This window comes from Emys orbicularis, chromosome 13 (genome assembly GCF_028017835.1).
Source record: "Emys orbicularis isolate rEmyOrb1 chromosome 13, rEmyOrb1.hap1, whole genome shotgun sequence".
In the NCBI taxonomy this organism is placed as follows: Eukaryota; Metazoa; Chordata; order Testudines; family Emydidae; genus Emys; species Emys orbicularis.
Window position 1 is genome coordinate 5,429,209 of NC_088695.1, and position 11,912 is coordinate 5,441,120.

The 11,912-nt window shown below is 53.7% G+C and overlaps 1 protein-coding gene across 1 annotated transcript; it reads right to left on the reverse strand.

Annotated features, from left to right (window-relative positions):
• Window positions 1–5,486: 5,486 nt before the first annotated feature.
• On the reverse strand, window positions 5,487–10,217 carry LOC135888146 (acetylcholinesterase-like). The gene is made up of 2 exons (XM_065415957.1): window positions 8,682–10,217; window positions 5,487–5,775 (listed from the first exon to the last, which is right to left on the reverse strand). The coding sequence occupies exons 1-2, from the start codon at window positions 10,181–10,183 to the stop codon at window positions 5,487–5,489; spliced, it is 1,791 nt and encodes a 596-aa protein (XP_065272029.1). The 5' UTR covers window positions 10,184–10,217.
• Between the last annotated feature and the right edge of the window lie 1,695 nt (window positions 10,218–11,912).

The window sequence follows — 11,912 nt, forward strand, 5'->3', positions numbered from 1 at the left end:
AGGACTTTTCATTTGTCCTTATTGAATTTCATCCTATTGACCTCAGACCATTTCTCCCGTGTGTCCAGATCATTTTGAATTTTAACCCTATCCTCCAAAGTACTTGCAACCCCTCCCAGCTTGGTATCGTCCGCAAACTTTATAAGTGTGCTCTCTATGCCATTATCTAAATCATTGATGAAGATATTGAACAGAACCGGACCCAGAACTGATCCCTGCGGGACCCCACTCAATATGCTCGTCCAGCTTGACTGTGAACCACTGATAACTACTCTCTGGGAATGGTTTTCCAAGCAGTTATGTAGTAGCTCCATCTTATAGTGGTTACATCTAGGTTGTATTTCCCTAGTTTGCTTATGAGAAGGTCATGCGAGACAGTATCAAAAGCCTTATTAAATCAAGATATACCACATCTACCACTTTCCCCCTATTCACAAGGCTTGTTACTCTGTCCAAGAAAGCTATCAGGTTGGTTTGACATGATTTGTTCTTGACAAATCTATGCTGACTGTTACCTTTCACTTTAGTATCTTCTAGGTGCTTGAAAATTGATTAATTGTTTGCTCCATTATTTTTCTGGGTACTGAAGTTAATTCCCCAGGTTGTTCTTATTTCCCTTTTTATAAATGGGCACTATATTTGCCCTTTTCCAGTCCCCTGGAATGTCTCCCATCCTCCATGAATTTTCAAAGATAATTGCAAATGGCTCAGATACCTCCCCAGTTAGATCCTTGAGAATTCTAGGATGTATTTCATCAGGCCCTGGTGACTTGAAGACATCTAACTTGTCTAAGTAATGTTTAACTGGTTCTTTCCCTATTTTAGCCTCTGATCCTACCTCATTTTCACTGGCATTCACTGGATGTTCAGTGAGAAGCAGGGTCAATGAGTTGGTTATTTCTAATGGGAAAAAACAACAGAGCAGTGACTGCAAGCAAGGGAAGAGCATCCCTTACTGAGCGCCCCCATCTGTGCAGCACAGCGCCCCTTAATGCCACACTGGAGCACTGGGGACAGCACTGACTGTCAGGGGATGGCGTCCCTACCCCACTCCCTGTAGTATCTGCTGACTTTTGGAAATCTCCTTTTGAAATTCTGTCCATGCTGCCGCCCTCTTAGCTTGTGAGAGCCGCTCCAGGGGAGATCCTGGTTCTGACAACATGTGGTTGGGTCATGAACATTATTGACAGCTTTGGGCATGTTTGTTCCTCCTGTGGGGTGGGTCTAAAATTGCCCTGAGGTCCCTGCGTTGCTTCTCATAGTCGCTCGGCAATAGGGTTTTGTTATTTCTAGTTGTCACCATTTGTCACAAGTTGGGTGAGTCACAGTGGGACCCTGAGTGCATATTATGCCAAAAAATTTAGCCTAGATAATCTGTTGTGGCAGCAGGGGAGGAGAATTGCTGACAGGTGGGATTGAGGGGCATTGACAGTGCTGCAGGAGGGGGGAGCCCAGGGCTGGGATATCAGAGGGCTGGGGGTCAGGACTGACCTGCATCGGCTGAGCTGCAGGGTGTGGGGGGAGCTCAGGGAAAGGTTAGCAGGAGGCAGTGCGTTGGGACCGAGGGCCATCGGCAGAGCTCTGTGGGGTGCAGGATCCCAGAGCTGGGATACCAGGGGGCTATGGATCAGCATTGAGGGGTATCAGCAGAGCTGTGGGGGGATGTCTAGGGGTGGGATAGCAGAGGGCTGGGGGTCGGGATTGAGGAGCAGTAGCGGAGCTGTGGGGAGTGGGGGGAGCCCAGGGCTGTGAGGGGATAGCTGTGGGCTGTGGGTTAGGAGTGAGTTTGTGTCAGCAAAGTTTTTTCCTGGGGCTAATTTAATGTATTCCCCATCCTGTTTGCTCTCCTGTTGATCCAAAAAGGCACTGTCCCTTTCCCTGCATGATCCCCCACTGGGAAATTCCTGCCTGGATGGTTCCCAAGCCTCAGAAAGATCTGCTGCCTCCGGGGCAGCAGGGAAACTGTCATCTCTCTGTGCTGGGGAATCGCCTTTCCCTGGCCCAGCATCTGCCAGTGACCTGGAGAAGCCCAGCATGGCCCGGGCTCTGCTCCTCACAGCCGCTGCCCTGCTGTGCCTCATGCTGGGGGTAGGTCTGCGGGAGGGATGGCACAGCTCATTTGGTGCAGAGACTCAGGGACAGCTTTGGCTGGCTTGGCCACTATGGACAGCAGTAGGGATCCTGCTGCAGCAAGTACCCCACAGGTGAGCTGGCAGCAGGGGGCACAGGGGCAGGGGCTGTGCGCAGATGGATACCCACCCCTCTCCCTCTCTGAATCTATCTCCCACCTCACCTTGTCCATCTCTCTGACTCCCTCTCTATGTCTGTTTGCACCCCGCAGTGGGGGGCCAGCAGTGCCGGGAGTGCACCATCATGAGCTGTCAGGTTGGCTGCATGCCAAAGGGGGACGCCTGCACTGCCAGGCTGGGCCAGTTCTGCAGCATCATCACAGTCATCCGGTGTGAGTCCGAGACACCCTCATCGCCCCAACCCTATGGGCCTTCATTTACACACAACCCCCCATGGTCATCAGCAGGGAGAGATCCCAGGCCTTTCAGCACCGCAAAAGAGAGCTGTCCCTTGGACTGAAAAGAGCACTCTGTTAGCTGGCAGCAGTGGTAGGGCTATTATCTGATGGGGACAGTCACTTGCAAGGTTCTTACATAGTGGTCACGAGCTGTCAGCCTCCACCGCAAACCCCGCTTCACCGCCAGCATTTGGAATGGTGTTAAATATATAAAAAGTGTTTTTAATTTATAAGGGGGAGTTGCACTCATAGGCTTGCTATGTGAAAGGGGTCACCAGTACAAAAGTTTGAGAACCATTGCCCTATACCCATAGCCCTAGCCCTGACCCTAGCACCTTAACCCTATGTCCATAGCCCTAACCCTAACACTCCAACCCTAACACTTATTTCTTAACCCCATTCCCATAGCCCTATCCCTAACACTGTTGCCTTAACCCTATGCCCATAGCCCTAACCCTACCACTGACACCCCAAACCTAACCCGCCCAATTGCTAGTGCCCAAATACTATCCCTTAATCCTGTCTCCCAACCCTTATTCTACCCCCTAATTCAAACCCTATTATGCTCCGTGTATCCTATAACCCACCATCTCGCCCAGCCTCCCAGCCCTCTCACTCTCTCCCCTTTACACTCTACCACATCCCCACTAATGCTAACCGAGAACCCCACCATTTAACTCCACAGCCAGTCCTACCCTATCAGCCTGTTGCCTCTTCTACAATCCTAACAGTCACCCCTAACTCTGAACTGAACAGTTCCACCCATCCCCCATCATCCTGCCACTTAACCCTAACCCTCAGCTGGAACTGGAACCCATAAATCCCAATTCCCAACCCTAACACCCTAATTATAACTCTGCTCCCCAAATCTGACCCTAACTCTTCAACCTTTAACATTAAGACTAACCTTAGCCACCCCACCCCTCAGCTCTCCTCCAGCTCCTCCCAGCTTTAGCCAGCTTCAGACTCCCAGAACTGAACCAGCCCCAATCCCAACGCCGCTTCCTTCCTTGCCTAACCAAGAAGTGGGAGGGGAGTGGTTAGAACAGAGTGGGTCAGGGAGTTAGGACTCCTGGGTATTATCAACTTCTGGGGGAATTCTACGCCACTGAGTATGTGAATTCATGTGCTGTGGAGAATTTTTTTCCCAGCAGAAAATCTATTCTGTTGCAGTTATGCCTTTTGCCCTCTAGGGGCCGCTGTGGCACCAGAACAGAGAGCAGCCAGTCCCGGTCCAGCTCCAGCTGTGGAGAGGGAAGAGATGAGGCTGCCTTCCTCACAGCGCCCTGCTGGTGTAGTTTAAATGAATTAATACTCAAAGTTCTGTACTGTATTAATATGCCTAGTAAGGAATCAACTTGTCAAAAACATTTCCTGAATCTTTTTTGTTGTCTGTATTGTTACAGACATATTTGCTGACAGGTATTTTGAAAGAAATTACCAAAATAATTGAAACAGGTCCGATTATATTATGTTATGTTGACAATTAAAATATGCAGAATTTTTAAATATTGTTTGCAGAAGTTTTAATTTTGTGGTGGAGAATTCCCCAAGAGTAATTATCCCCATATTGGGGATGAGAGTGGGGTTTGATGGATTAGACAAGTGTGATATGGAAGCCAAGATGCCTGGGTTCTATCCCAGCTCTGGGAGGGGATTGGGATCTAGTTGGTTAGACCAGGGGAGGCTGGGAGTCAGGAATCCTGGGTTCCGTTTCTAGCTCTGGATGCACAGTGTGATCTCTGGCCTTTGTCATTTGCCTCGTGAAAACCCAGAGCATCATTTACCTACCTCCCCCCCCCCACATGTAATCTGTGTAGTTTATTATTTCAACACTTAACCCCAACACACACACTCTCCCCTGCTCAAGAGCAGCTAGTCAACATCACACGCCAGGGTTTTGTCTCTAGACTGAATATGCTTTAATGCACTGGGTGTGGAGAAATTGCAGCGGGAGGGTCCGTCCGTGTATGCCCAGCGGGTTTATTAGCAGGAGCCTCATTAATGAATCGACAGGCGCTAGCAGGAACTGGATGTTCTTGTCTGCATGGAGGGTTCCCCCCGTCAGGGGATTATAATTGCTCAGCTCTTCATTCACTGCCCCCCGGGCTGGGCACGTCCTGGGTCTGCTCCTGCAGGACACACAGTGAGTGGGGTTAACAGCAGTGGGGATGAGCTCAGACTATGCAGGGTTTGGTCTACTTGCAAATGGGAGGGGAGACCTGCGGGGAAACCAGGTGCAGCACGGGCTCAGTATGGGGTGCTCACCCCTTACAGTCAGTGCTAATCCCTGTGCAGTAGGGGGCGCTTTGCTGCACAGAGCCGCATGGGGGCTCAGCAGGGAGCTGTCTCCACACAGTCAGTGCTCCTCCCACTGCTATGTTCTAGCAGGAGGGGATGCTGTGCTGGTGGAGGTCCTGTGTTTCCCAGCATCTGTGAACCCCGGTGTCCAATGTGCAACATTCTGCTCTGCCTCCCATAAGAGTCCCACCACCTCCAGCACAAAGGTTTCCTAGCGGCTGCTGGATTCTCCTTCACTCCCTGTGCTGCACAGTTACACAGTGGCCATGCCCCTCCCCAGAGCCAGCTGTGTGTTATTTTTTCACTGCCTCTTTTCTCTTCAGTGCCATTATGGGCCACCTGCCCCCAGGCCCCTCTGTCCTCGGCTCCATCCCTCTGTCCCCACCCACCCTGTTAGGCATCACCCTGTCTTAGCTCATGCCTCCTCCACTGGAAAGGGGTCTATATGGCGTTTGGCTGGTACAGGAAACACGGATGTTATTGTCCTACCCAGAGGGGCTGAGCAAGTAAAGATGGGGCTGACCTGGGGCTGCCCCACAGCAGATGGGTTCTGGAGTTCCCAGGGGATGTGAGATCTACCCCAGGCAGGAAAATGGGGCATCTCTAGGAGGCCAGAAGATCCCATGGATTTGTGAATGTGATCCAGGGTATTTCCCCTCTACGGGGCACCAGCTCCAATCCAGCCCCAGGGATAGTGGGGATTGGCTGGCTCAGAGCGGTGGGGAGACACGAGGCCTTTCCCCTCTAGGGCTGCTGTCCTTTCAGCCCTCTGATGCTCACCAGTAGGGCTCGGCTTCCTTGTGAGCAGTGATGCCAAGAAGCTGCAGCGGTGGGCAGGGGACGTCTCCTTGACTTGGGGCGGCTCCAGTCCGATGCGGAAGAAGTTCTGCTTTGTGGGGTCGTAGGGGTGCCACTGCTTCCCGCTGCCCCCTATCCCCGTGGGGTTCCTGTGGGGGAAATTCAACACACTCTGCAGAGGTTAGTACCAGGCCTGGGCAGGGATGGGAACATGCTTTGGCTTGAGTCTGACATCCTGGTTGCAGGGGTCATTAGGAGACAACTTGAAAAACTTGGCCACTTTCCAAAATGGCTGCTATCCCTTGTTCCCAATGAGATTGAAGCCAGAGGCTGCCCTCAGTTAAGATGGCTGCTGCCTCTTGTTCTCTACATATGAGGACATTGCTCAAATTTATAAAGTTGAGCAATGTCCTCGTTGATCTTGATGACATGGAAGTCACAGGCTGCCCTGAATTATGATGGCTGCCATTGGGTACAGCACTTCGTAAAGTGAGACTGCCCCTAGGAAAGATGGCCACTGTTCCCCATTGTTTCTAATGGGACTGAAGCCAGGCTTCCCTCAGGGAAGATGGACATCCTTTGTGCTCATAGACATAGGAAAGGGTAATTCGGGGAGCAGAGCAACATGCGCGGATGGAGGTGGGGGAGACAAGGAGTGACACTGGGATGTCAGGGAACATAGGGGCATAGATAGGAGGATATGAACTGGAAGGAAGTCTGAAGCCACCATTTTTCCTCACTTAAGATGGCCCCTCTCAGTTGTCCTTCCAAGTAGGAAGTCACATGCTGCCCTAACCCAAAATGGCCACCATCTCCCACTGTGCTCAATGAGATTGAAGCCACAAGCTGCCCTGAGTCAGCTGTCGTTTGCCTACAGCCCTTTCACGTGTCAGCCAGGCTGTCCCTAGGAAAGATGGCCACCATCTGCCATTGTTCTTAAGGAGCCAGAAGCCACAGGCTGCCCTAAGTTTAGAAGGTTTCCCTCTGCTTGAAGCCCTGCAAGTAGCAGGGACGTTGCCTGGAGGAAAGATGGTGGCCTGGGGGAACAGCAACTCTATGGCTCCCTCTGTAGGCAAAGTAGAGGAACAGAGGCCAGCTTCCTGCCTGACACTGGGCTAATCTGCATATGCAGCTCCCCGGCTCACCCTGTGGGTACATGGGAAAGTAGAAGGGGCACCAGCCTGCTAATAGGTGTAATCTGCAGACGTCCCACACGCTCCATGCAGTGACCAATGCTGCACAATCGGGGATTTTCCCATGTGTAGAGCTCACAATATGTCTCACATTGGCTGTGTTACTGCAGGGATGGGAACAGGGTGGCATGTATGAGAACACATGGGTAAAGGGTAGACAATGGCCCTTCCTAGATTCATAGATTCCAAGGCCAGAAGGGACCAAAGTGATCATCTCATCTGATCTCCTCTGTAACACAAGCCACAGGAGTTCCCCCAAACAATTCCTAAAGCAGATCTTTTAGAAAAAGATGCAATCTTAATCATCAGTGATGGAGAATCAACCACGACCCTTAGAAAATTGTTCCAATCGTTAATTCCTCTGACTGTTAACAATGTATACCTTATTTGAAGTCTGAATTTATCTTGCTTTGACGTCACACCTTTAGATCATGTCAGACCTTTCTCGGCTAGACTGAAAAGCCCATTATTAAATATTTGGTACCCAGGCAGGTATTTATAGACCCCTCCACCTTCTCTTAGGAAAGCTACATCGATTGAGATCCTTGATTCGATCACTATAAAACAGGTTTTCTAATCCTTTTGTCATTCTTGTGGCTCTTCTCTGGACCCTCTCCAATTTATCAAAACCCTCTAATTACCCAGGTGATCCCATTTACCCTTTTTTAATAAACTGGCATGACTTTAGCTTTCTTCCAATCTTCTGGAACTTCCCCTGTGCTCCAAAATGTATCGAAATTCAACATTAATGGGCCAGAGAGCTCCTTAGTCAGCTCTTTTAAAACTCTTGGATCCAAATTATCTGGACCTGCTGATTTAAAAATGTCTAATTTTGGTAGCTTCTGTTTAACATCCTCCAGAGATACTAGCGTAATGGAAAGAGTGTTGTCATCCCCATACGATGAGACTATATCACCTGTTTTTCCCCAAATACAGAACAGAATGATTTATTGTAGACTTGCATTACTATTGATAATTCTGCCATTTCCACCTAGTAATGGACCAATCGCATGGTCAGGATTCTTTTTGTTCCTACTATTGTTAAAAAACTCCTTATTGTCCTTAACTCCACTGGTCATAGATTTCTTCTTGTGACTCTTTGCTTCCCTCCTCAATTTTCTACAATTGCTAATATCTGATTTATATTCATTACTATCATCTTCTCATTTCTTCCATGTGTGGTATATTATTATTATTATTATTATTACTTTTTTATGGCTGCCTTCCCTTCTCTAATCTGAGAATCAATGGGCCCAAAGTGGGTGGATAGAACTAGAATGGGGAATGTTGAAGAGATTTTTTGGGGAGTTTTGCTTGCTTATTTTTGATGTAAGGGAGCGTGCCTTTGTATCTATGCCCTGGTCTATGCTTAAAAGTTAAGTTGCCACACTTAACGCAATCAGAGATGTGAGAAAACCACACACCTGACTGCTGCTCCACTGCTGGAGCAACCCCTTTGGCTGGTGCAGGCTGCATCTACACGATAATTGGTGTAGCCATGCCCGTATAGTCTCTGTAGCAGAGACATCCCCTGCGTTTGTGTGGCAGGGCTGGGAAAGAGCAGGCAGAGCTTTGAGAGTACTAGCTCCTAGCTAAAAACCTTGTTTCCTTGAATGAGGATGGTTGTGTTCATGGGATCACTGACATCCTGATGAGGGAAGAAGGGAATTAGCCCTAACCTGGAAGTAAGTTCAGCTCTAGGTCAGGGGCTTCAACCAAACAGGTTATCTACATTTTAAAGGGACTCCTTCTTTGCCATGGCATTGAGCCGGGTCTTCCTGGATGTTGCGGACACCGGGCCAAAGAGCTACAGGCTAGTTGTTTTCCTGGGCGGCCTTAGGGGCACAGGAAGATTCCCTTACCCGCTGCTGACGAACTTGCCGCAGGACTGCATCATCCTTTGGCTCATCGCTGCCTCGGCCTCCGTGTGCGTGTGGTTGGCTTTTCCCACGGACGCCAGGGTCCCGAACAGGTAGCGCAGCTCAGAGCCGTGCGGCACCCCCGTCCATTCAGGTGTAGACAAGCTGCTCCTGCGGTGGGTGAAGTAGTAGGCGTACACGGAACTATTGGCCTCCGCCTCCCGCCCAGCCACCTCAGCTACCGGGCACACAAAGAGGTAGTCACCAGCGATTTGATCCATGGCCCATCGGTATCGTGCCTTGCCGTGCCTCTCCCCTTCCTTGCTGTACCGCTGTGCCACGGCCCAGACGGCCTCTTCTGGGGCTCCTGGCACTGTGAGCCTCACCACCTGCAGCAGCTCCTCCCAGCCGACATTGCTGGCGTTCTTCAGGTTGAGGCTGGGGGCACCAAAGATTAGCATGTGGGAGCCTTCATTGGTGTTGAAACCAGCCATGATAGGCATAGGCTGTCCGTGCTCAGCCTGCAAGAGTCTTGGTGGTGTATCAGGGAGGAAATCCCCATCTGGTGTCGGCACAAAGGGAAACCCCAGCAGCTCCCTGTGGTGCAAGATGGAGAACTCATGTTTGGGGAACTCCCCTGCTTCCTTCCCCTGCAGGCAGCCCACCAGGGCGGTGTCATCGCTATCGGTGCAGCCCAGCAGGTGGCCCAGCCTCCGGCCTCTCTCCTGGGCCTCTTTGAGTGAAATCCAGGCCCAGGGTGCTGTCGGGGCTCCACTCTGCATCGCGGCACGAGTGAAGAGGGGCCGGCTCCCTGGGGAGAGGAGGTGGAAGCCGACTGACGCAGCCCCAGAGCCATGGCCGAAAAGGAGGAAACGGGCCGGATCCCCTCCGAAGGTGGCTGCGTTGTCCCGCAGCCAGTGCAGCGCCAGGCGCTGGTCCCACAGGCCGGCGTTCCCCGGGGTGGCTGGGGGCAGAGACAGGAAGCCCAGCGCCCCCAGCCGGTAGTTCATGGAGGCCACTATCGCGTTCCCGGTGGTGGCTAGGAAGCGCCCGTCGTAGACATCGACGGAGGCTGCACCTGAGTAGAACCCCCCGCCGTGGATCCAGACGATTATGGGGGCCGGCGCGGGGGGCCGGGGATGGGGCACCCAGATGTTGAGGAAGAGGCAGTCCTCAGACTGTGGCCTTTTGGGTGTCCATGTTTCGGCATCAGGGTAACCAGTAAGCGGAGGCTGGTGGCAGACATTGCCGAAGCCGGTGGTCTCCAGGACGTGGCTCCAGGGCTGGTGGGGAAGCGGTTTCTGGAAGCGCAAGGCCCCCACGGGGGGCTCGGCGTAGGGGATGCCCAGGAAGGCCGTCACTGTGCCGGAACCGGCCTGGAGGCGCTTGCCCCGGATGGGGCCACTGGTGGTGAGCACCACGGTGCTGTCGTCATCGGAGCCAGAGCTGATGCCCGGCAGGGAGAGGAGAAGCAGGCAGGGGAGCGCGGAGAGGAGTCCCAGCATCGCAGCAGCTGTAAGGGAAACCCCACCCAGAGGGAGTTATAGGGAACGGGATCTGGGGTCTTTCCCCTCTAGGGGGTGCTGGCTCCCATCCAGTCCCAGCCTACCTAATTACAGACAGCAGAAGGGAGCTCCGTACTTCAGACTAGATCCCAGTTAGCAAATACAGCCCCTTGGTGTGTACCACGCATGCTCTAGCTCGCTGCTGTGTTCCCTGCTCTGCATCAATCTTGAGTCTTGTTCTGGGCGGGGAGTGGGGTCTAGTGGTTAGAGTTGGGAGGGAGGCTGGGATTGAGGACTCCTGGGTTTTACTCTGGGAGGGGAGGGGAGTGGGGTCTAATGGGTTAGAGTGTTGGGCTCTGGGAGCCAGGGCTTCTGGGTTCTATCCCCAGGTCTGGGAAGGGAGTGGGGTATGGTGGATTATACCACTGTGGGCCGGGAGTCAAGAGTCCTGGCAGGGACGGCTCTAGGCACCAGTGCTCCAAGCATGTGCTTGGGGCAGCACTTTCCAAGGGGCGTCACACCCGCCCCCCCCCCTTTTTTTTTTCTTGGGGCGCAAAGAGCCGGGAGCCGGCCCTGAACCAAGATGTTCCCTGTCTTGCATCTGAAGAAGTGAGGTTCTTACCCACGAAAGCTTATGCTCCTTATACTTCTGTTAGTCTTAAAGGTGCCACAGGACCCTCTGTTGCTCCTGTCAGCTGAGGCTTTCAATCTGAGCTGGAACTGACACTGCAGTTCTGGATGCAGTCGCTAGATGGCGCTCACGGCAGCCTGAGTCGCACAGGCTGGACGGCAGTTCAGGCTGCCCGGCCGCTGGAGAGCCGGAGCGTCATCCCCGGAGCTGAGCCCGGCTGCGGCGGCGAGAGGGGCTCAGCTCCGGGGGATGATGCTCCGGCTCTCCAGCGGCCGGGCACCCTGAGCTGCAGCCCAGCCTGGGTGTGAGGAGCCGGGGAGGGGGGAGGGAAGTGGGCCCCGGGATGCAGGGAGGGGGGAGGGGTCCTGCTGCCGCTGCTGCTCTGAGTCTCCCCAGGGCAGCGCGGCGTTTCCCCGCCCGAGGGGGCTGTGCAGGCGCCGCCGGGCTGGGCAGGGGGCGCGGATCCCGGCTCGCGCACTGACAGGGCAAGTGGCTGGGCAGCCCGAGCTCCCAGGGAGCTGCCGCCGCCCCCTCCTGCCCCCGGCCCAGCCCACCGCTCACCTCCCCCGCCTCAGCCCCGCGCTGCCTGCCCTGGGCGGGGAGAGGCAGAGCCCGGCTCCGAGCGGGGCAGCGGGGGATACTGCCCCCGCCGGGGGACCCCCGCAGCTCGGGCACCTGGGGGTCAGTGTCTGTCCTCTCGGCTCTGCCTGCACGGGGCTGGGGAAGCAGCTGTCAGCGCCTGCCCCTCTCAGCCCTTGCACCCCCCATCCCGCTCGCAGCCCCTCCACTTGTACCTCGCCCATCGCTCCTTCACCGCACCCCTTCCCCTTGTCCTCTCCCTTCACCCGCACCTCTCCCCTTGTACCCTCCCCCAGCCCTCTCCTCCCGCACCTCCCCCCTCCCCTGCACCTCTTCTCCCTCAACCCTCCTGATACCCCCTCTCCTCCACCCACCTCCGCGAGTACATCACATCCCGCCTCTCTGCCAGTGTAGAGCCCCCAAGCACACCCACACCCGCTCCTCTGCCTGAACCCTCTTTACTAGCTCCCCATCCCTTTCTGGGTACAAGGTTTGAGGGTTAGTCCCTATGCCTTCCAT

Bases quoted from the DNA above. Each gene is read 5' to 3' on its own strand.
- LOC135888146 (XM_065415957.1), bottom strand. From the start codon at position 10,183: ATGCTGGGACTCCTCTCCGCGCTCCCCTGCCTGCTTCTCCTCTCCCTG. The intron at 5,776-8,681 runs GTAAGGGAATCT...TTTCCCCCACAG, and splicing joins GGCAAGTTCGTCAGCAGCGG to GAACCCCACGGGGATAGGGG.